The sequence below is a fragment of the Aspergillus luchuensis genome, chromosome 4 (assembly GCF_016861625.1).
Source record: "Aspergillus luchuensis IFO 4308 DNA, chromosome 4, nearly complete sequence".
Classification (NCBI taxonomy): Eukaryota; Fungi; Ascomycota; class Eurotiomycetes; order Eurotiales; family Aspergillaceae; genus Aspergillus; species Aspergillus luchuensis.
This window is the reverse complement of record NC_054852.1, coordinates 2,028,827-2,050,238: the sequence shown is the minus strand read 5'-3', so window position 1 is coordinate 2,050,238 and position 21,412 is coordinate 2,028,827. Positions and strand designations below refer to the sequence as shown.

The 21,412-nt window shown below is 48.8% G+C and overlaps 9 protein-coding genes across 9 annotated transcripts; 5 read left to right on the top strand and 4 right to left on the bottom strand.

Annotated features, from left to right (window-relative positions):
• Window positions 1-752: 752 nt before the first annotated feature.
• On the top strand, window positions 753-1,461 carry AKAW2_40703A (uncharacterized protein; the record flags this gene model as incomplete). The annotated part of the gene is made up of 2 exons (XM_041689061.1): window positions 753-1,315; window positions 1,398-1,461. 2 exons carry the CDS (start codon window positions 753-755, stop codon window positions 1,459-1,461), a joined length of 627 nt encoding a protein of 208 aa, XP_041542783.1.
• Window positions 1,462-2,162: 701 nt separating this feature from the next.
• Window positions 2,163-3,908, bottom strand: AKAW2_40702S (F-box domain protein; the record flags this gene model as incomplete). The annotated part of the gene is made up of 2 exons (XM_041689060.1): window positions 2,163-3,037; window positions 3,110-3,908. The coding sequence occupies 2 exons, from the start codon at window positions 3,906-3,908 to the stop codon at window positions 2,163-2,165; spliced, it is 1,674 nt and encodes a 557-aa protein (XP_041542782.1).
• Window positions 3,909-4,672: 764 nt separating this feature from the next.
• On the bottom strand, window positions 4,673-6,893 carry ptpA (putative protein tyrosine phosphatase (Pyp1); the record flags this gene model as incomplete). Its single annotated transcript, XM_041689059.1, has 2 exons — window positions 4,673-5,398; window positions 5,463-6,893. 2 exons carry the CDS (start codon window positions 6,891-6,893, stop codon window positions 4,673-4,675), a joined length of 2,157 nt encoding a protein of 718 aa, XP_041542781.1.
• Window positions 6,894-8,949: 2,056 nt separating this feature from the next.
• COX16 (cytochrome c oxidase assembly protein COX16) lies at window positions 8,950-9,441 on the bottom strand (the record flags this gene model as incomplete). The annotated part of the gene is made up of 2 exons (XM_041689058.1): window positions 8,950-9,030; window positions 9,118-9,441. The coding sequence occupies 2 exons, from the start codon at window positions 9,439-9,441 to the stop codon at window positions 8,950-8,952; spliced, it is 405 nt and encodes a 134-aa protein (XP_041542780.1).
• Window positions 9,442-9,895: 454 nt separating this feature from the next.
• Window positions 9,896-12,817, top strand: nic96 (linker nucleoporin NIC96; the record flags this gene model as incomplete). Its single annotated transcript, XM_041689056.1, has 4 exons — window positions 9,896-10,302; window positions 10,357-11,005; window positions 11,054-12,035; window positions 12,093-12,817. The coding sequence occupies 4 exons, from the start codon at window positions 9,896-9,898 to the stop codon at window positions 12,815-12,817; spliced, it is 2,763 nt and encodes a 920-aa protein (XP_041542779.1).
• Window positions 12,818-13,744: 927 nt separating this feature from the next.
• On the top strand, window positions 13,745-15,703 carry RIB7_2 (RibD family protein; the record flags this gene model as incomplete). Its single annotated transcript, XM_041689055.1, has 1 exon — window positions 13,745-15,703. One exon carries the CDS (start codon window positions 13,745-13,747, stop codon window positions 15,701-15,703), a length of 1,959 nt encoding a protein of 652 aa, XP_041542778.1.
• A 764-nt stretch (window positions 15,704-16,467) lies between these two features.
• Window positions 16,468-18,242, top strand: AKAW2_40697A (uncharacterized protein; the record flags this gene model as incomplete). The annotated part of the gene is made up of 2 exons (XM_041689054.1): window positions 16,468-17,355; window positions 17,415-18,242. 2 exons carry the CDS (start codon window positions 16,468-16,470, stop codon window positions 18,240-18,242), a joined length of 1,716 nt encoding a protein of 571 aa, XP_041542777.1.
• A 434-nt stretch (window positions 18,243-18,676) lies between these two features.
• On the bottom strand, window positions 18,677-19,598 carry CSM3 (Chromosome segregation in meiosis protein 3; the record flags this gene model as incomplete). Its single annotated transcript, XM_041689053.1, has 3 exons — window positions 18,677-19,198; window positions 19,258-19,336; window positions 19,390-19,598. The coding sequence occupies 3 exons, from the start codon at window positions 19,596-19,598 to the stop codon at window positions 18,677-18,679; spliced, it is 810 nt and encodes a 269-aa protein (XP_041542776.1).
• A 458-nt stretch (window positions 19,599-20,056) lies between these two features.
• On the top strand, window positions 20,057-20,888 carry AKAW2_40695A (putative NADH-ubiquinone oxidoreductase 21 kDa subunit; the record flags this gene model as incomplete). Its single annotated transcript, XM_041689052.1, has 5 exons — window positions 20,057-20,116; window positions 20,183-20,199; window positions 20,253-20,458; window positions 20,523-20,725; window positions 20,808-20,888. The coding sequence occupies 5 exons, from the start codon at window positions 20,057-20,059 to the stop codon at window positions 20,886-20,888; spliced, it is 567 nt and encodes a 188-aa protein (XP_041542775.1).
• Window positions 20,889-21,412: the final 524 nt, after the last annotated feature.

The following is a 21,412-nucleotide window of genomic DNA, read 5'->3' as shown; positions in this document are numbered from 1 at the left end:
GGACACAACTGGATGGGAGAGGGTGAGGTGGGGGATTGTGTGCGATTGATGGGTAGATATCGCAGCCAATTGATTACTTGGGTGACACAGACTTGGGACTGACTTACACCTGATTGACGGACTATGTTAGGCACCTGCGGGACAAAGGAAATGGGTTAATTGGAAGATTGTGAGAACAAAAAGGGGACAAGCGGCAGTCAAGAGAGGTTAAAATAATCGATTGGGTGCAGTGCACTGGTTCAAACTCCATGAATTTATCATCCGGTAGAGATTATTTTGAGAGCTCCCCCCACCCTTCATAAGAACTAAATACTATGCCGACCCACTTCCCTCCTCTTCTTCCTATTTATGTTCCTGCGGGGATGGAAGGGGAAAATAAACATTTGTGAATAGCTGCCAATGGATATACCTACAGTATTTCAAAGGGAAGAAAATGTATTAAACAATAGGCCGCTCGATCTGTACTTGTATAAATATTATTTTGTTTATGATGAGAGTATGCGGGGAACTCACATCAAATCAAATCAGTAGTAGTAATTTTAGCGGGTAACTCTCCGCGCTAATCAAAACATTCCACCGCTCGCTGCCCTCCGGAGCTTGGATAGTCTAGATGCAGTAAAGCTAAGCTGGTTCGAAACCTTCCCGCCTTTCGACTTTCGGTTTTCTTCTTCTTTGTCTCAAACAACGTCCTCCCCTCAAAACTTAAAACCTCGCCTCAATCAAGAAACTGTTTTATCTGCAGCTCAGAAATCATGCGGTCATCCTACTTCAATTTCCTGCCTGCGCTCTCCTCCCTATTCTCCCTCTCCGCGGCCATCTCCTCATCCTCTCAACCACAGTCAGCCGAGATCCTATGCTGGCCTGTAGCTTCTCCCGAACCGTCCGTCCTGGCTCACGTCTCCTACGATTCGACCACCTTGCAACCGGAGTTCACCTTTTCATCAACAAATATAGCCGCAGCGTGCGGTGACAACGAACCGCAGGATGTATCCAATGACTTGATCCGCCTGGGCTTGTACACCTCGACGTCTACCAACACCAAACAATGGGTAGGGACTCTCGCCTCACGGTCCTCCCTCATTGGGAGCGAGAACGACAGGCCAACGCTTCGGCTTCACGTCGGCCCATCCAACAATATCTACTACGTTGACTTGCTGCCGTCCATCTCATCAACTTCTTCTTCTACGCCAGTAAGCCCAAAGTTGGAGCTGTTATCTAGTCAAGCGGGTCCACGCCCACATCTCAATCAGCCTATTGTGCTTGGTCCGGATGGCAAGAATGCGGAGGAAGTCGTCGAGAAAACCATTTTCCAAAAGTAGGTCATCCCACTGACTATCGCCTCCCGCCCCCCACCACCTCTTGAGTCGTCCAGGCTGAATGGTCTAACACGTATCTAGATACTGGTGGGTTTTCCTCATTGTCACCTTCTTGGCTATGTCTGGCGGTGGGGAAAGCCAGTAGATTCTTGACACAATCATTGCGTAGATCAACTGTTCTCCCTTAGACATGGTATACTAGTGTTTCTTGGCTAGGTTTGTTGCTGGGTGCAAACCCCCCAAGATTTATTTTAATTATGAGCAAATCAATGTGGTCGTCCCAGCCGGTTATGCGTCCCCTCTAGAACGTCTTCAGCTCAGCTCATATGCCACACTCATATTCCAGTTTCGCCAGATGCTCGGTGGGCTCTGGCATGAAAGGGGAAAAAGAACCATGCTGCAACGTGCGAGCGTGTCCGGCATCAGCTATGCGCAAATAGGTGATGTGGTGTTATCATACATCTCCCTTTGAGAACGGGGCTTAGCACTGATATTATTCGCCTCCCAGAATGGAGAGTCAGAAGAGGTAGGCCAGATGATGTCTTGACATGGTAACTTGTAGCATGCGCCCACTCTAACCGGAATCGGAGCCTCATGTCTATATTATGATAAAGTGCAATGGATCCGTGCTATAATTAATTGGTTCATAATAGGAGATGGAACATGTTTGCTCATATTATCGTCCCATCTTTGTACTTCGCAGTTGATGTACTGCTTACTGTTGATCCCAATTTCTAATTGTCACGATCACATATGCAATCAGTGACAGATTATTTAGAAGGAGTGTTAGCCGAAAACAATTTTGCAATTTCTGATCACTTGAATATAAACTTTGCCCAGAAGCTCTTAAGAACCCGGTGCATTTTCCATGCCCAATTGATAGATTGTTCTGTGACTACCCCCGGACGGGTCGAGATCACAGTATACGAGACCTCTGTCTGTAATGGCTACCAGGTCATTTTCACCTAAGCCAAAGCGTAGCTGAAAGCATACAGCATCAAGGGAGATGGTTATAGGCTGCAAATCTATCACCTCGGAGCCTGGTGGCCAAGATGAGGCTGGGTAAAATCCGGTTGCATTATGTTCAATCAACGCGCCTGGCTCCAGCGCCCAGATATAAATTGTTTTCCAGTTCGCAACAGCTATGCGAGTTCCTAACCTGGAAGCTGCAACTATGCAACCAAGTGAGGTATTCGAGTTCTCAAAGCCACGAAGACGAGCCACGATCGTCCAGTCCGGTAACCGCCGTCCGCGCTCAAGATGTAATTCATGCTCGCAGTTACTGGCTCGACAAATAGCCTCAGAGGTCAGGAGGCACGCGACAGTCCAGTCCTCTTCACGATGTGTGGCTATTCCAAAAGAAAGGTATTTCCAGTGGCATCTTGAGAGACCATTCTGCACCCGGGTTTCATGTGTACCAAAAAATGGTATTCCAATGCCGAACAGCAGCGTCAAATAATCTGAAAATTGCACGGGGCATGAGTTTTCATACAGTACAGACTGAGTTGGAAAAGGCAAGAGATCGATCTTCTGGAATGAACCGTACAAGGCTTGTGCACGGTACCGATATAGCAATTGACTAGATCTGTCATTGAACGCAAGTCCCACCACGGGCCCTTTTCCGACAAGACAGTTCCGAGTGTTTCTAGACTGGGCGAACCTATCTCCTTCATTCTGCTCTCTCGTCCTTTCCAGAAGGACGCAAGAATCGTAACTAATATCTGAGGTTGCGTCAGCATAATCAGGCAGGTCTGGCGAAAGTTTCATGTTAATTGAGAAAGAGAAAAACGAACCGATGACACCCGACTTTGCACTGCTGTGCGGATTAGTTGAAGCCGTGTATAACACGACTTCATTGTCGCTACAATCGTAATTGTGCTGCCACGAAATAGCAAAGCTGCCGCCTTGCATAGCTGCAAGCGCCAGAGGCTTGTAATTTGCGTGATCTGGGAAAGCACACACTCGAACGGGCTCGCCAGGAGAGTCAAGGGAGTGGCATGAGAGGTAGTTCATTCCGTTAATGTTAGACTGCATTGCTTGCTTGATAAATGGGTGGTTTGCGTTTGTATCAGTCACGTCCATGGCAGGCACAAACCGCTGAAGGACGTAGAGGCCGCCATCTCCATCAAACGCCGTCTGGAGGACTTCGCATATCCCAGGGCGGTCACAAGGGAGATTGATCTCTCTTAGGGGTCGGAGCTGGCCATGTTCAATGCGAAAAATATAGACCTTCTCCCGGCCGCGCGCGACAAGAGCAAGGGTTTGGTGATCGAAACTTGAAAAGGTGGATGCTTTGACATCGAGAACATCGTTCCCAAAGTCAAAGATTACACGATCTGCATGATATTGCGCACCATATAATTGCTGGAAGGCATGCTTTGTCAACAAGCGAAAGAGTTGTTTTGAGCTGAGGGAGCGTAGGTCTCGATTGACAATGCCCGGTGTTCGCCGTAGGTGATGCAGAAGAACCTCTCGGCAAGTGGAAGCGATCTCATGAATAATGCGACAGGAGAAAGCTGCCTCTAAGAACGCAGGTGTGTTGCAGTTCTGAAGAACCAGTTGAATCAGTTCAGGTGGGAGTTTTAGGATCATGACACTAGATTCAGACTAAATCTTTGAGGCTGAATGTCAAATGAGGATTCGGAAAGGTCGCCCAAGTACTTCACTCAAGAGGGTTGAAATGAGATTGTACAACCTGGTGCGAAGTAATGCCTTACGTTTCAGCTCCAAAATAGAACCGGAAAGTATTGTGGATAGTTGGGGACGAGCTTTGCTTAGTATTTGCTTTGGGGGTTGCTCGCTTTCCTTATATGAGCAGAATCTCAGGCAGCCGCCGCCGCCGCTGCCGTCGTTACCTGTTGTTGCCTGCCTGTCTCGACTCTCATAAATTTGCATTAAACCTCCTGGCTTCTACAATCAATTATCTTGTTGCGGTTTAACTAGAGACCTTGAATATAATGCGGCTCTAAAATGGCAGGATAGTACTTGATAAATGTAAGGAAGTATTCTAGAGACTTAATGTACTAGTGAAGAGCACACTCGCTATGTTGTCCGGATCCACCCGCTTTGACCGACCAATATATTATACAGAGTCTCTCAGGAAAAGTGATCTACAGGGCTTATCAAAAAGCAGGAAAGTTGGAAGATTGTAACCGGTGACGGGAAATATTCAGTGTCTTCGCTATGCTGACATGTGCCTGATCATTCAAAGAAGACGGGGAAATGAGGGATGTACAGAGGGCCAAAACTTCATTGCTAAACCCTGTACGCAGATGACATAACGAAAACTATATCCAAGCCGTCTACTATCACGACCATCCCCAGTGTCTAAACGTCTAACCGTGATGAAAGACCCCTCAGCAACCTCCTATATCTTCCTCTTTCCCCATCTGCGCAAGTGTCCATTCCAAGACGCTCTCATAACACAGAACAAACTGGCTCAAATTTTGCACCATGCTTGGCCTCTGCTTTCGAAAGTCGTCTACCGTTCTTTCGATGAGATCCACATTGTCGGTCTGGGACCATTGATTCATATTTCCACCCGAGGCGTGCGCTGCACTGCGTTGTCGTTTCAACATGTCCAGCACGCTATCCACTGTGCAGAATGTCCCAGTACGGCCACATCCTGCGCTGCAATGCACCAATACCGGCCTTGAGTTTGCGCGTCCATCGCAAGAACCCTGATGTGATCCAGTTGTTGCTGCTGTAACTTTATCACACTGCTCGATAAGTTTGAGAAGGTGTGCTGGTTGAGATGTGGTCCCAAAATCAGGCCAATGGGGATATTGTAGCTGCGTTACTTCGCGCAAGGGTTGGAATGGAAATGATGAGTGCGACAAGCCGAAATGCCTGACAATGATATAAGGACTGCCAGAATCATCCGGCTTGTCAAGCTCCATATCAGTTGGCTGCGGATCTTGCGCATCCAAATAGATGAACTTCTGAGAAAAGTTGTTGACCTGACAAGGTCCATAATTGCCAGATTCCCAGTAAGGGTGGCATTTGACATGTCCCCGTTCAACTTCGGCGGTCAAAGAAACCACCAGGCGGACATCCTGTTCCCAAACAACGCGCCAAAAGTCCTGTGAGACGAATGAGCATTCAACACGTAAATAGTTCCTTATCCCACGAAAGGCATATACTTACATTGAACGTATCAGGTACGGGTGCCTGGGTAGCTATGTAATGTTTACCACTATAAGCTGCCTTCATGTGATTTGCGTTCACATAGTCGCAGTCTCCGGGTGACACATTTTGCAACTTCACCCTGGAATGATCGAATGGGTAAATGTCGTTGTATCTATTCTTTGTGCCTTTTTCAATTCCCGCCACGCGAAAGTTTTCCGAAGAGTCATTCATTGTAGCGGCATCGGTAGACTTCTCGTAAGACAATGCCTTCTTCATACGTTCCAGCTCCTTTTTCTCCAGACCCAGAAACTTTTCTGAAACTTTGCGGCCTTTATCTGAGGACTCTGACACTTCGCGCAGCCAAGGAGGGAGTAAGCGTTTCTTGGTTTTTGAAAAACTGTGAGGTACTTGAAGTGGGATCTGACCGACACCGCCGATGAGATCCATGTGTTGTCGTATGTTCCCGAAGAAAGGGATTGCGGCATGGGAGGACTCGGGGAGAGCACAGCCGCCTGCAACAGGGGCGACACTTGGAAGATCAATATGCATTCGAGATGGTCTTCCCGCGGGTGAGTCGGATACTGGAACTTGCTGTCCTTGAATGAAAGTGGGAAAGCGAGATGAAAAAGCTTTGTAGCCCCCAAGAAGTATTAATCCCTCACCGCTCCACCCTTCTGCAGTAAACTTTTTAAGAACATTCATCAGCGAACTGGCGTCTTTCATGTCAGATGTGGCAGCATCATAGACTATTATGTAACGACATCTCCTCCACCCCGCAAAGCTCTCTTTGTCAGCTTCATTCGTGAACGTATTTGTTAATTTTTGCGTGTCGAAGGAGGGTCGCTTGAGAAGGGTTGTCGGAATACAAAGGTTCAACGATCCTCTAATAGACCCCTTCGCGAAATGCGCGTAAGGCCTTACATCCAATAGCATGATGTCCCTATGAGAGGACCCGAGAAGTTCTGCGCAGCGCTCAACCGAAATGCCATGCCCGTGAGTAGACGTCTGCCTCAAAGGAGATGCATCCTGTCGGGCAGGTATCGGACTCCGTCTCTGTAGGCTAGGGTTCCAGGAAAGCCGAAATACCGGTGATTCTCTGTGTTCGTCATCGGCCACTACCCCGGTCTTCGGCAGGCCCACATAATCCTCAAAAGCTTTGTTTTTGGATAAGAGCTGTGCTTTGGGACTAGAAACCGGGGGCTGAGTGTATGATATCGCATCCCGGCTTCTCCTTGGATTACCAGGGCTTTCCACGCTAATAGAGAAGTAATTGGGACCTGAGCGTTCTGCTACCGAGTTGTGAGGATTGATACCATGTCCTAGCGGGGACATTTGAGATTCACGCAATGTGAAAAGGGCCGATGGGGTAGAGGAACCCTCGAGCTGCAGGTTTTGACACTCCGGAGGCCAAGGGGACGTAGGTGATCTTGTACCTGTCATGGCCGACATGACTTTCAAACTCTCAAGGAAATATCAGTGCCTTCCTTCTGCTTGCCAGCTTGTTAGATGACACGTCAACATTCAAACAGTCATTGCCATAGCGCGATGAATATAATCTCCGAATGTGAAGAACAATCTCAGAAACCGTGAGCGAGTTTGATTTCTCCGACAACTGGCGGGGAGAAAACACTGCCTTTCCATAAAGTATACACACTGGTCTGTCTCAGTATGTCAACAGAAATCCAGTGGCTACTCATCGAAGGCGTAGATACTAAGCCTGAATGAGAACGTAGGCTTCTGAAGGAACCCGTCGTCAACCTGTCTTCGAGGGGTCGGGCTGAGAAGAGGGTCTGAACGGGTAAATGCGGAGGGGCAAATACAGAGATAGCTGGAGGCGATGGTGGCCACACTGCGTAATCGGCCTGGTGAGATGCAAAATCTCAGAAGATTCAGATGCAATAGTGATATCCTACTGAAGGTATGAAATGGATTCGCGGGTAAAAGCACTCAGTGATGAGAGACCTAAGTGACCGATGAAAGGCATGAGGAGGTCGTGCTCTCCTGACCAAAGCCGCAGTTGCAGGATCCCACGTCTCACTGAAGGGGCCCAAAACTCGTACTTCCAGCAGAGCAGAATTCTAAACCAATGGAGGACTTGAGGGGAGGAAAGTGGGGGACACAGGGATATGACTGATATCACTGATCCACAGCCATCATTTTCAAGCACGTAGGGAAATCGGGGGCCAACAACCGAGAAGGCTGCGTGGAAGAGCGAATGGGCTGGTGAGAAAACCGGAGGGAACGAAGTCGTTCTCTGGATATGACGTTATGGGTTGGTGGCAGAGGCTCGGGAAGCGGCAAAGTGTGCAGAGCCACTCGTTACCCACGCAGCAGCGGCCGGTCTGGATCGCTCAGAGCCACCAGGAACCGGGAAGGATGTGGCGAGTCCATCATAACCCCAGCACTCATTCCCCCCCAAAAGCCCATCCGAAGGGCGCAACAGGAAGGCGAGACTTCATCATGAGTAGTACAGCGATTTAATTCAGAAACGAAACACTCAAGAATAAAAGTGTAGAGATGTGGAAGAGCACCCATGACAAACAGATGCTTCAATATCTGCTAAAGTGCCTCCCTTCTTGTTTAGTTCACTTCCCCCCCTTACTCTACGCATTTCTTTGATGATGGAAGGGACCTAGTTTCCTCTCCCACATCCGCGTAAACTCCCACGACAATAAGTCGTGTCAAATTCGTAGGCATAGCGCGACTACGCACTAACAGGTGGCAACAAAGCCTTGATAAAGCAGCCAGCTGACTTGGCTCTAGCTGCTACTCTCCATCGCAGAATAGACGAAATACATAGTACATAGCTGGGACCATGTACCCAAGGTTACTACTAGCTGCCTAAGGCTGCCTAAGCTGGGAGACGCATGACCTCTGTAGGTGGGCTTGCGTATCATTGGAAAGAGTAGGGTGTAGTTTATGCGCAACTATGGTGACCTTGGTGCTGTGCACGATTTTGACCCAACATTTAGGAGGATAAGCCAGCGGTTCAGCTCGGGTCTTTCTCGCACATTCATCCTGGGAGGTATGGAATTTCCAGGAATAGCTTCTTGTCAATCATGAATAGTTGCTGGCTGGACATGCTTCGTTTGGTACGGGACAAGTGAGGCATTAGTAGAAAACAAGTAGGTGCTTGTGGTGTACAACTAAGACTAACATACTTACTAACATACATGAAGTCGTATCAGCGTCTGCTGCGACGAGGCGAAACTGCAGATAGCACCAAGAAGGCAGCATGATATAGAACCTCCATAGTCTGGCCCTTGGAAGGAATACTTGTCGACTCTATAAAAACGGTTCAATATCAGTGACGTTCAACAACTTCACATTGCAAACGCGTGACAATCATTATCATTACATACCAATGTGCGACCATAGGTAAGACTGAGCTACATCGGGCTTTTTAGGGGGGCTTAAAGGGAAAAGGAAGTCGCATGTATGTGTCTATCGCCAAAGAGTGGTTCACATCGGCTCAAGGTCAATTTGGAAGCAAACGTGGCGCATCTCAGAGTTTTCCATCAGGCTCGCCTTTGAAGCGTTGTACTCTTTTTTGCTCCCAATCATCAAGATCTTTGGCCATAAGCCGCTGTAGCAATGGTACCAGGTTAGCTGCTATCCCACATCCCAACTAGATTACGCAGATCTTGCTTGACCGATAGGCGTGTATACTGACATAGTATTCCTCTCTTTCGTCACCAATAACTCGTCGCCGTGGATTTCGCTTGATGCCCTCATCGCCATCGGGCCCTTTGAGGCCTAGATTGATCGCTTCCTCTTGACTCAATTGTTTAACTTTGCGATCGTACCGCTCGTACCTCAGAGCGGCAGCGGGTGTTAATGCAAAAGACCCGGAAACGATTATCATAATGAAAGGAAGGCCGAAGAGTAGGAATGGGCGTTTAGTTAGATGAGCCCGGTAGGCCGCGCCGATTCGTTCTCCGAGAGTAGACGATGCTGTTGTTGCGCGTCGAAACGTCTTGGCCTGAAACACCGGCATTGTGTAGCGGCACGTCAAGCCTTCCCTTGGGATGGAATTGGTTATGCTAATTAATGTGCTGGGCCAAACACGCGCCAATACTTGATAGCGACTACCCAGAGTTGGAAAGTGAATAGCAAATTGAAGTGAGGGAAAGCGGTCAATCATTGATCTCCGGTAAGCCCGACAAAGCTCGGCAAAAAAGTAAGTCCGACATACCTACGGAATCTGGGACTGCACGCCAAAACAGTTTATCAACCGACTTGTCGAATCGCAAACCAAGCGAAGACAGTATCAGGGTCGATCTCGAAAAGGTGTCATATTCATCTCTTCTTACTTCATTGACAGTGAGCTGCAATTTCCTAAACTTGCTTTAAACATAATCATGCTTATAATATCTATTTGGATAGCAATCACAGTGGACGTTCCGTGACTGCTGGATAAACACAGACAGCATTAGCCCCATATCCTCCTAATGGCCTCCACGAACACTGGCTCCCTCTTTGGAGGGGGTGGCCTAGGAGCTGCTACGCAATCATCGAGTCTCTTTGGGAATCAATCTGGAACGTCGGGCCTTACAGGTGGAACAAATTTCGCAAAGCCGTCGCAAGTGCAACAGCAGCCTACTTCGAGCTCGGTCTTTGCACAAGATCAGGCACAAGCCAATGCAGCGCCACCGTCCAGCCAGACGACCCAGCCGGCTTTTTTCAACAGTTTACTAGAACGCGGAAAAAAGAGACCAATCTCTGCAATTGCTCAAAACGGCAATTTCGAGGAGCTGCCAAGTCTTCAATTGGGTCTTGACGACATTCGCAGAAAAGCTAGGGAACTTGGTGCTGGTGGCTCAAAGGAATATCAACCTCAAGTACCACACAGCAAAGCGTAAGTTAACCTCCTTCTGCTCAGATCTTGTCGGCTGATATTTTATTAAACCAGCCATTATCTGCTCGCGGCTTCGGGTGTATCTCCTGGCCACGCCTTGCGGGACCTGAAGGCTTTGGACCCTCAAGCATCGGTATCGACACCACTGAGAGAACAAGATACTTTTGACCCAGACAACCAGAAATTCTTAAAAAACATACAACAGCGTGGTCGTCAAGTGATGATCAATGAGAGTCTTGCTCGGACCCAGAAAGATTTTGACTCATTCTTGGAAGAGAAGGTTGACATGGACTGGGAAGAACAGCGCCGGAAGATATTCCAGCACTTCGGGCTAGCGCAAAAAGACGATGGCGCTGGCGATATAAGAGGTAGCTTCGGACGCACGATGCGGCGACCTAAACAGTTCGGCCCTGCATCCACAAATGGCCCTACGCCTTCAGGTCGGCGAAGTGTATTCGGACGCTCCGCTTTAGAAAAGTCCGTCATCGGGACCCCAGGAACAGGGACGGCAAGCCTCCGGCTCTTCGAAGATTCTACGGAGCGCAATGAGGGTGCGGGGGGTCACTCTGATCTTCGCTTCTTACGAGAGAAAATGGGCTACTATGCAGACAAGGTTCGGCAACTAAATTCTGCTAGGCTACATACTAGGGCATTTCCGATCCTTCATGAGTTCTCCGATGTTGAAGGGCATGCTGGCGGCGATGTAAGTTTCTTAAACAAAGCCCCGTACGCGGTTGACTGACTCTACCAGGTACCTCGACAATTATACGATGCTTATAGAGCTTTGATAAGCATTGTTGGGGAGTCTCCAGATGCTACCACCATGAATGATCCCACGGCTCTCGTGGAACGTCAGTTTGCCCAAGATTATATGGATGAGAGCCCAAATTCGCGCAGAGCAGTAAGTCTGAGAAAACGGATTGTTGAGGGCTCTAGGTCTTTCCTGGAAAAGCTCTTTTACGACGAGGTTGAAAGTGTGATTACCAAAAACCCTCGGGAGGCGCAACTCGGTGGCATACCAACTGTGACCAATAAAATTCGTGCCTATATTCGGCTCAGAGCGGCACGGAAAGACCTTGCTCCTGATGGTACGGAGTTGCAGATGGTTGGCCAGGATTATTGCTGGATTCTCATTTTCTACCTCCTTCGCTGTGGTTTCGTTACCGAAGCTGCAGAATACGTGAGCCAGGATCCCGGCTTTAGGTCTCTAGATCACAAATTTGTGACATATATGACTACATATGCGCAGAATCGACGGTTGCCTAGAGATCTGCAACAAAAGATCAACGGCGAATATCAACAACGGTCTCGCAATGCGCCTGATAACACAGTTGATCCGTACCGTATGGCTTGCTACAAAATCATCGGACGCTGTGAACTTGGCCGCAGGCGCTTAGACGGTATAAATCAAAGTGTTGAAGACTGGATGTGGTTACAGTTCAGTATGGCTAGGGAAGATGATAGAGCGGAGGAGATCGCCGGCGACGTCTTCGGACTCGAAGACATTCAAACTGATATCACGGAGATTGGTCAGCGAGTATTCGGAAAAGGCCAAGAGGGGCCCGGAGGCTATGGAACCTTTTTCTTCCTGCAAATCTTGGGAGGAATGTTTGAGCAAGCTGTTTCATACCTTGGTTCTTATGCTCCAATCACAGCTGTGCACTTTGCCATTGCCTTGGCATATTATGGTGTGTTGCGCGTCTCAGACTTTTACACGTCGGGTGAAGAGATATGTGAGTGGAAACCCGATATGTCGTGATAAATGCTATAGGCAAGACTAACAGATACAGTGTCCTTTACTGTGAAGCAATACCCACAGATTAATTTCGGCTACCTAATCACGCAATACACGAGAGAATTCCGGACGGGATATGTGGAGGCGGCCATTGATTACTTTACGCTGTTATGCCTCAACGCCGACCTGCCCGGAGCTCTGGGTAAATCCCAAGCTTCTGTATGCCACGAAGCATTACGGGAATTTATCCTCGAGACCAGGGACTTTGCTAAACTGCTGGGCGACATCAGGTCAGATGGAAGCAGAATCAAGGGGCTGATTGAACAACGTATTAGCTTGATCAAACTGGTCGACCAAGATGAGTTCCTCAAGACGATCACTCTGCAAGCAGCAGCTATCGCCGATGACAAGGGCCTTATAACGGACGCGGTCCTGTTGTATCATCTTGCCGAGGACTACGACCGCGTCATTGATATCATCAATCGAGCGCTATCTGACGCCGTTGCTGTAGAATTGGGTGGACCTGCCTTGAAATTGCAGCCTTTGAGGCCTCGGACCGATGAACATGAACTGGAGGCCGGCGGCAGTCTCAGCTTAACAACCGTGGATAATCCGGTTATTCTGGCAAGAAATATGATTGGGTTGTATAACGCAAATGCGATGTATTACCAACGGATCCGGCAAGTCAATCGCGATGCATGTGGATTGTTGCTTAGGATGATGGAGGCTAAGGTGGAGGTTGAGGCAGCAAAATGGACGCCGGCTTTGGATGTAAGTTGATCTTTCTACTCGGGTTGATAGGCAGCGACCAAACTAACGGTTTCCGTCTAGGCTATTAATGATCTGAGCATTCTTCCATTGCGGGCCCGAGGCTCTGTTCCCTACATTAGGAGCGCTGCCCAAGCCTTCTCGTCCTACCCGCCAATAATTTCCCATAATGTCGGCCATGTGATCATGTGGTGTATCACATGTATTGGCCACGAAAGGGAACGGCTGAACTCTGGTACATATGAGAACGAGATTAGGCAGGGACTGGCGGATGAGTTGCTCGTCATGGCCAAGGATTTAATGATTTTCTCGGGGATGGTCAAATACAAGCTGCCGCCGAAAGTATATGAGACGCTGGCGCGAGCTGGAGCAGAGATCGGCGCTTATTGAGAAGCCAGCCCAATAGGAGGTTGCATTGGGCTTTAGCGCGTTCTTGACTTCTGTATTGGCTTGTACTCAAGTTAGATTCTACATGCAATTATTTCTCGGCGACTGAGATAGATGCTACAACAACACAACGTAATCGTTACTCTGTAGCATTCATTCGATATCTAAACTATAGTTTGTAGAGCTGCATATTCACGACGCGTACCAATGAATGACTATATAAATGGCGCTTGGTTTCCGGCAAACGCGGGCACTTTCCGCAAGAGAGGGTGCCAAGAAACGTCGGCTGGATGACGGAGGGAATTGACAGCACAAGGCCTAATCTGACCTTGAACACTTTTAGTCAAGGAAGAGCGCCTAGAAGTGAGTGGCTCGCATTAACAGACAACAGGCGTCACGTATTTACCACGATAGCAGTCCGACAAGTGCATCGTTTCTGAGCCATGATATGAGCAGGCTAGCTGCGGGGCCTTTTCGACCCGATATTGGACCACACCGTACGTGTCTCTCAAGCTGCCCTTGGTCTAGCCCCAGGAAACTCCGATGTTCGACATGGAACATGACCGCTCAGACGCGTCTGATACGAGTACAAAATCATTATCGCCCGACTCTGGGTCGGGCTCATCGTGCGATGGTGCTCCGAACCGTGCAAAAGATGGACTGGAAGAAGCTCCATTGAACGGACGCATGGTGGCTTTCTACGAGAATGATAACAACCGCAACGACGATAATAATACAACGCCCGCCGACCTCATACCCCACGATGCGGTTCTCGAAACCGACCACTTCTCTGGGAATGCGACGGAGTCTGTAAGACCAGAGGGATTGGATATACAAGGACCCGTGCAGATAGGAAGCGACCACAATTCCGCGAGCGACGATATCCCTAGAGAAGCAGATGTCGACGATCCCAACTGTGACTCCCGGTCAAGGGACTCAAGCTCGGCCACAAACCACAATCTCATCAATAATCCCCCCAATCTTGCAAGGATACGCCAAGTGATGTTCGAGTGCAAGGATCCCATAGAGATTAGCTTGGAGGAATTTGAGACTTATTGGCCGTTTATCGACAATGTATGGGTCAAACAGAGGTCTAATTCCAGCAAAGAAGGGCATTGCACCACGGACTATTATATGTGTCGTTTGCGACGCCCCACTCATCGTACGTCAGAAACTCGTCCTCTTCCTGAGGGCAAACGCCCCCGAAAGAAGAGAGTGCGGGAGGGTGGTATCTGCAACTTCCAGATCAAAGTTGTCAAGTTCGAAGGAGCATATTCGACGGTGACAATAGCGAGAACTCCAGGGAGCAGTCGGGTACATTCACATGACCTTGATTATATTGACCGAGTGAAGCGAAATTCTGGATTAATGGAGTTTGCGCGGAGGGAAGCAATCAAGGGGTATCTACCTTCCTCAATTTTCACGAAGTTCCAAGAAGAACCTGAAAAGCTTGTTGAAGCTGGGGGCAAATTCTGTACAGTGACGGACGTGCGCAATGTCTCGGCGAAGTGGAGGATACAGAACCCCGACGTTAAACTTGTGGCGCATGAAGGCTATGAATATCATAAGGGTCACGGCATTGTAAGGATGCGAGCGGCTGGTGGTATCAGCAATACTCCGAGCGACAAGTTACTCTCGAATACAGCCCTACACGCATCTTTGCCGCCGGATACGCTCTCCTTCCCTCGGTTCCCTCTAGATTTTCTTGAGCCTTATCTCCCAAAGCACAATGATCGCCGCCAGTTCCCTCATGTCACCCTGTCCTATGCATCGTCGATGGATTCTAAGATATCACTCCTGCCAGGCATGCAAACTGTGCTATCCGGGCCAGAGGCTAAATTGATGACCCACTATCTCAGGTCACGTCATGACGCAATCCTCATCGGAGTTGGAACAGTGCTTGCAGACAATCCCGGGCTAAACTGTAGGCTGGAAGGCGCAGGTGGGTTCGGTGGCCTTGGAAGGATGTGGCAACCGCGGCCAGTGATAGTCGATCCCACAGGACGATGGCCTGTACATCCAGACTGCCGAATGCTGAGGACTGCAGTAGAAGGGAAAGGCAAGGCGCCGTGGGTAGTGGTATCCCCAGGAGCCAGGATTGACCCACAAAAGTTGATGATGCTGAAGGGCTACGGGGGCGATTATCTCCGTATCATGGAGTACAATCAGAACTGGCGGCTGCGCTGGGAAGCCATACTACGTGCGTTGGCATCTGAGGGGATCAAAAGCGTCATGATCGAAGGCGGCGGGACCGTTTTGAGTGAGCTTTTGAACCCCGAATACACCGAATTTATTGATACTATCATTGTTACTGTCGCTCCAACCTATCTTGGCTCCGGTGGAGTAAGTGTGAGCCCAGATTCCAAGCGGGATCAAGAAGGCAAGCCAAACGCTGCTCTGAATCCTAGAGACGTGAAATGGACGCCCTTGGGTCAGAATGTTATTATGTGTGGAAGAATTCGGGTTGCGCCCTCTACTGAGTCTCCTACTACTACAAATGCCGAGTCGTAAAACACACCATTGTTGCTGAGAACAAAAATGTATCCCCCCAAACCCAAGGTGGCTGTCAGCGAAGTCACGATGGATGTTTTACAGGAACAGTTGGGAGGACCGTCTACTGCTACATATGGCAGCTTGGCAAGACATAGCAGTCCCTACTACTAGTAGTCAAGAATGCCTGAGCAATGGAAGAAGTTGAGTCCTCGGAATTAACCAACTTCATGCATGCGTAATTCCCAGGCCGGTACTATAGCTTATTTTGTACTCAAGGGCACCGAAATGAAATAGTATATTTAATTAAGATTAGGGGAGAAGGAGGGAGAACAAAGAAAGAAAAACAAAGAACCGTCCCTGGGATGTGAATGACCAAGAAAACTCTTGTAGCGAAACATATAAATACTGCTAGGCATTTTTTTTCTGAGTTGGTGTTTTCAAAGAATGGGTTTCTTTGTTTAACGGGTGCCATTGTTCTTTAGTGTTGCTCTGAAATCAGATCGCAAAAACACAACAAGTAACAACAATAACACCAGAGCTCTTATCGCGTAGGCGCATTCCCCACCCTTTCTTGTACCTTTTTCTTTTCAAATCGTCCAGCGCCTCTTCGGTGGCTTTTCTCTTCCCCACCTCCTTCCATCTTCTTTCTTTTTTAACAGCTCATTACCTGGGTCACTGGTGAGCCTTTTACTTTTTCCAACTCACTAGGCCCCTGATACGCTTCCGGTGTACCACTGCAACGGCCAATCAGCCAAGACATAGTTGTTAATCTGACAGCGACTATGCCGCCCAAGAAAAGCGCACCCAAGCCGGCTGCGGCATCAGCTGCGGCGGCAAAGGTTAAACAGACCGCAGCAACTACAACTACTACGACGAAGGCAGCTACGAAGGCTAACACCAAAACAACAACGAAAGCGAAGAAGACAACTGCCACGACCAGTACTGCTCGCAAAGCTCCAACTGACAAGCGAGAGGCCCCTGCGAAGCCCAAGAAGACCACCAAAAGACAAACCGCGAAATCTGCCACGGCTCCCAAGAAGGGCGGTGGAACGGACGACAACCTTGCAAGCAAGAAGCGTGAAGTTGAGCCTGCGAAACGTGCAAAGCGGAAGGCGGAAGTTGTCGATGAAGCTCCAGCTCGCGATTTGAAAAAGGCCCGCGTTGCCAAACCCCGGGTTACTAAACCGAAGCCGAAGGTGGTCATCAACCATGCGCCAACCACTCGACTAAATGTCTATGTGTGCGGCGAAGGCAGCTCTGGCGAGTTGGGCCTGGGATCTGCTAAGAATGCAATTGACGTGAAGCGGCCTCGGTTGAATGCCAACTTGCCAGCGGACCGTGTCGGTGTCGTGCAGGTCGCTGTTGGTGGGATGCATTGCGTTGCACTTACGTATGACAACAAGATCCTTACATGGGGTGTCAATGACCAAGGAGCCCTTGGCAGAGATACTACTTGGGACGGTGGGTACAAAGATATGGACAAAGCCGACAATGAGTCAGACTCGGACTCCGATGATGACATTGCTTTAAATCCCCACGAATCAAATCCCACTGCTATTCCGTCAGAGGCTTTCCCAAAAGACACCGTCTTCGTTGAAGTTGCTGCTGGCGACAGCTCAAGTTTTGCCCTTACGGATGACGGTCAAGTCTATGGTTGGGGAACATTCAGAGTAAGTCAACCTTTGCATACCCTTGTATAAAGAACTGCTTAGGCTAAGAGGCGAATTAGAGCAATGATGGTATCTTAGGTTTTGATGCCACCAATAAAGTCCAGCTTACGCCTAGTCTGATACCGTCTTTGAAGAAAATCAAACACCTGGCTTGTGGCGATAATCATGTCCTGGCACTGAACGAAAAAGGTGCTGTATTTTCATGGGGTTCGGGCCAGCAAAACCAACTGGGCCGTCGTATCATTGAGCGAAACAGATTGAACGGCCTGCAGCCGCGCGAGTTTGGCCTGCCGAAGAATATTGTGCATATCGGCTGTGGGGCTTTTCACTCTTTCGCTGTTCATCAGTCCGGAGAGGTCTACGCATGGGGTTTGAACAGTTTCGGCGAAACGGGTATCAGGGCTGGTGCCGGTGACGATGAAGCTGCAATTGTGCATCCCACCGCCGTGGAGTCGCTATCTGGGAAAGCAGTTACACAGATCTGCGGCGGCGCCCATCATTCGCTTGCCATCGCTGATAATGGAGAGTGCCTTGTATGGGGACGATTGGATGGCTACCAAACAGGTCTGAAAATCGACAGTCTACCTGAGGATGCGGTCATTAAGGACGAGCGCGGACGGCCTCGTATCTTGATAGAGCCTAAAGCTGTTCCTGGAGTCAAAGCCAATACTGTTGCAGCTGGTTCAGACCATTCACTCGTCATTGATGTTGATGGTCGTCCTTGGTCGTGGGGATTCTCTGCCACCTATCAAACAGGCCAGGGTACACCGGATGACATTGAAATAGCGACTGTCATCGAGAATACTGCCGTTCGTGGGAAAAAGTTAAACTGGGCCGGCGGTGGTGGACAATTCTCCGTGTTCACTGAGCCGGCAACATTAGCATAAACGAAAAGCTAGTGCCAGGGAAAAATTGGAGATACACCGGCACTTCATCAATGAGCCCCGCGCAATGGCATGTTTCATGAGCCTTACCAATCTTGTAGATTATGCTTAGACCAGTTGATAAACCATTGCAGACACGAGAGGGGAAGAAAAGGAGAAGAGAAAGTGAAGAAAGCACATTATGGTGGTATCTGCTGAAGCACCGCATTTTCGATAATTTTTGTACCTTATATTTTACGGTGACTATCAAGGTAGAGGGAAAGAGCAAGGGGTTTTTCGAAAAAGGAAAAAAAGTGGCCGGCTAGACCGTGTCTGCGCCATGTAGAAATAGAAATAGTTAGTCCACTGTACGAAACATTCTTGGTGCCCTAAGTGGCTGTATTGCTCGAAACATCAATATTGTCTATAGAACCCAGGCTACCCATAGGCTTATTGCCTCAAGCCCATGCATCTGGTCCTGCCAGATTATGATTATCAATAATGCTATCCTCGTGCTCGCGAAGAAGTGCTTCCAGCTCATCATCATCATCATCATTATCATGAGTACCTTCTATGATTTCTCTTGGGACACTCTCATCATCCGACACAAACAAATCTCCCTGCTGAGGAGCGTCTCCTAGCGTAAGTGAGGATGGCTGAGCTCCGATGCCATGTGTGGGAGGCGACTGTGCCACGCTATCTCCTTGGCCAAAAATCGCGTCGGCTTCATTTAGATGCCTAATAGACATACTATTGTCATGGACATGTGGAGCCGAGAACCCCGTTTGTTGCGCATCTTCGATGTCGGTTGCGGGGAGTCTCGGCTTTTCCTCGTCTATCCATTCTCGTCGCATCGTCTGCAAGCGTTTCGAATGACCCAGTTTCTCTATGATAGCCAATCCATCAGCGAACTTCGCGCGAGGGAACAAATCATCGAGCCATAGTTGGTAGAAGTTTAATAGTCGAGCGGCGTCCGAAAACTTTGAGAAAGTTAGCTACGCAGACATCCCTCGGCGACAGTATGAAGGGTTCAGCAGACCTCATGTCCTTTCCCTTTGAACTTCAATTTAGACTTCGCCGTAGAACGCAGTTTTGGTATGCCGGCTTGTGACAGTAATCTAGGAAGCAATAAGCATTAGATTCAGAGCGCTCCCCCGGTTGTCAGTCTTACCGGCCCTCATCCAGCTTGACAGTAGATCGTCGCTGCTTAGTGATTGTGACCTTTTCATCCAAGCCTAACATAGGTGCAGCAATGGGCCCACCTCTGTTTGAATCCACAGTTATATCTTGCAATGTGCTCTCTAAGCCGGCATCATAATCGAACAATGCATCATCATGGCCCATTGATGGGTTTGAGTAGCCCACATCTTTCTCCATCATCCAACGAACCTCCTGATGACTTGTAAAATAGTGAAAATGACAATCTTCTCATAAAATCCGGTTATTGTTGGCTGAACAAGTAGTACGCATACTTCGATGAAAGTCCGCAAATGACCATCTCGAACAGCTGTAAACGGATAGCGTTACGCGTCGCTCAAGACGCGTGCCAGGTTCTCAGCTTAATTTGCCAGAAAAGGTAAGATCAGTACTATTAGTATCATATCATCAAAGTAGGGTAGGCGGTCGGGCTAGCGTGACAACGGGTTACAAAGCCTTTTCAGCATAACTGTAACTAACTACGCATTACCTAGGCTTTGTAATTATGAATACCCGCTAGTCTTCAATCGGTATGGCTTTGGGCTTGGCATAACTCCGTCCGACTTCCATCTCCATTGAAGCGGAAGCCAATCCAGAAACGTCCATTATAATTCATCCTCCACTGTCCCAGCCCGGTCACAATGGCGACTGATCACAAGTCAATTCTTGTTCCCCCAAAGCGGGCCAATACAGACTACCCGGTAGGGTTGATTATTCTCTATCCGAAATGGAGTTACAGATCTTGCGGCTAACTTTGGCTTTTGTAGCTAATTGACTCCGACCCGTATGGACCAGCTTGACGTTGCCATATTGCAATTGACTCACTTTTTAAATCAGGCACTTGAGACGAGTTTTCGGATATGCACGACCCTCTGACTACGCAGTGGGCGGCGGAATGGCCGCTGCGTCTCCTCTTGCGTTCTGGGTTATGGAAAGAGTGAGCCCTTCTCACGTCGGCAGGGGAGGGTTCGCTCCTGTGATGCGCCTAGCAACAGCCATTGGCCTTATTGGAGGTCTCCACGTGGTCTATCAGAGATCCTGCAGTCAGTGCAACCATGGAGCAGTTGTTTTGATCTACGCCCTTGTAATACTAACGTTCTTGTGCAGACCGCTTCTATGGCTTCACGGAGAATTCGAGGGAAGCTGATATGGATATGAAGGAGATGGTGGACAAAGTCAAGAAAGGGGAATCCCTATATGGCACATCTAAAGTCTCTTCATACCTGCAAGGCGTTGCTGCTCGAAACTCTAGATACTCTGAGCTATTCATCCATGTTCTTCCATGGTTCAACCTTGTCAACCATGACCAGGTAAGTACGATGGAAGAGCCATCACCTTTCATACATAACCATCAGCGTCGGGTATAAAACTTGTTACTAACTGCAATACAAGCATGGCGTCGACACGGCCAAGTACTATCAGCAGGCCGAGCGGGAGCTGGAAGCCGAGCGGTTGAAGCAAGCTAGCTCCTAAACTTGTGACATGAAAGACGGTATAAGGATCGGCTCGTTAACGTTTCATTGGCTCTTGCGCGATATTGTATATTTAGTTCCTGAAACAACGCAAAACCTAAATGGAACCTTTCCCTCACTTCACCTTGATCGCTTCTACACGACATCGAAGATGCTTAGCCCTCAGCTTCCTTCATTGAGCATAAGTACAACCCGTTCCCGCTCAAGGTGTCGGGGACGCAATGAGGACTTCCTGGTCGAAATCCGTTTTCAATTCACGGTGCTTTTTAGGGCGGGGCTTGGGCGCTGCTCGAAAGAGTCTGTTAGAAGGCTTCCTTGTCACAGTTGTCAGAAGCTAGCTACCTACCCTTCTCATTTTCTTGTATGTAGAAGCGCCGAAGTAACATGATAGCTTCCTTATGGAACAACCCGCCTTGCACAGGGTATGGTGGATCTATCGAGCGACTAGTATGAATTAGTTCTAGGTCATAGAGTGTAGGTCCGCGGGAAGGCAAGAACGGACTCGGCATGTAGTGATAGAATGCT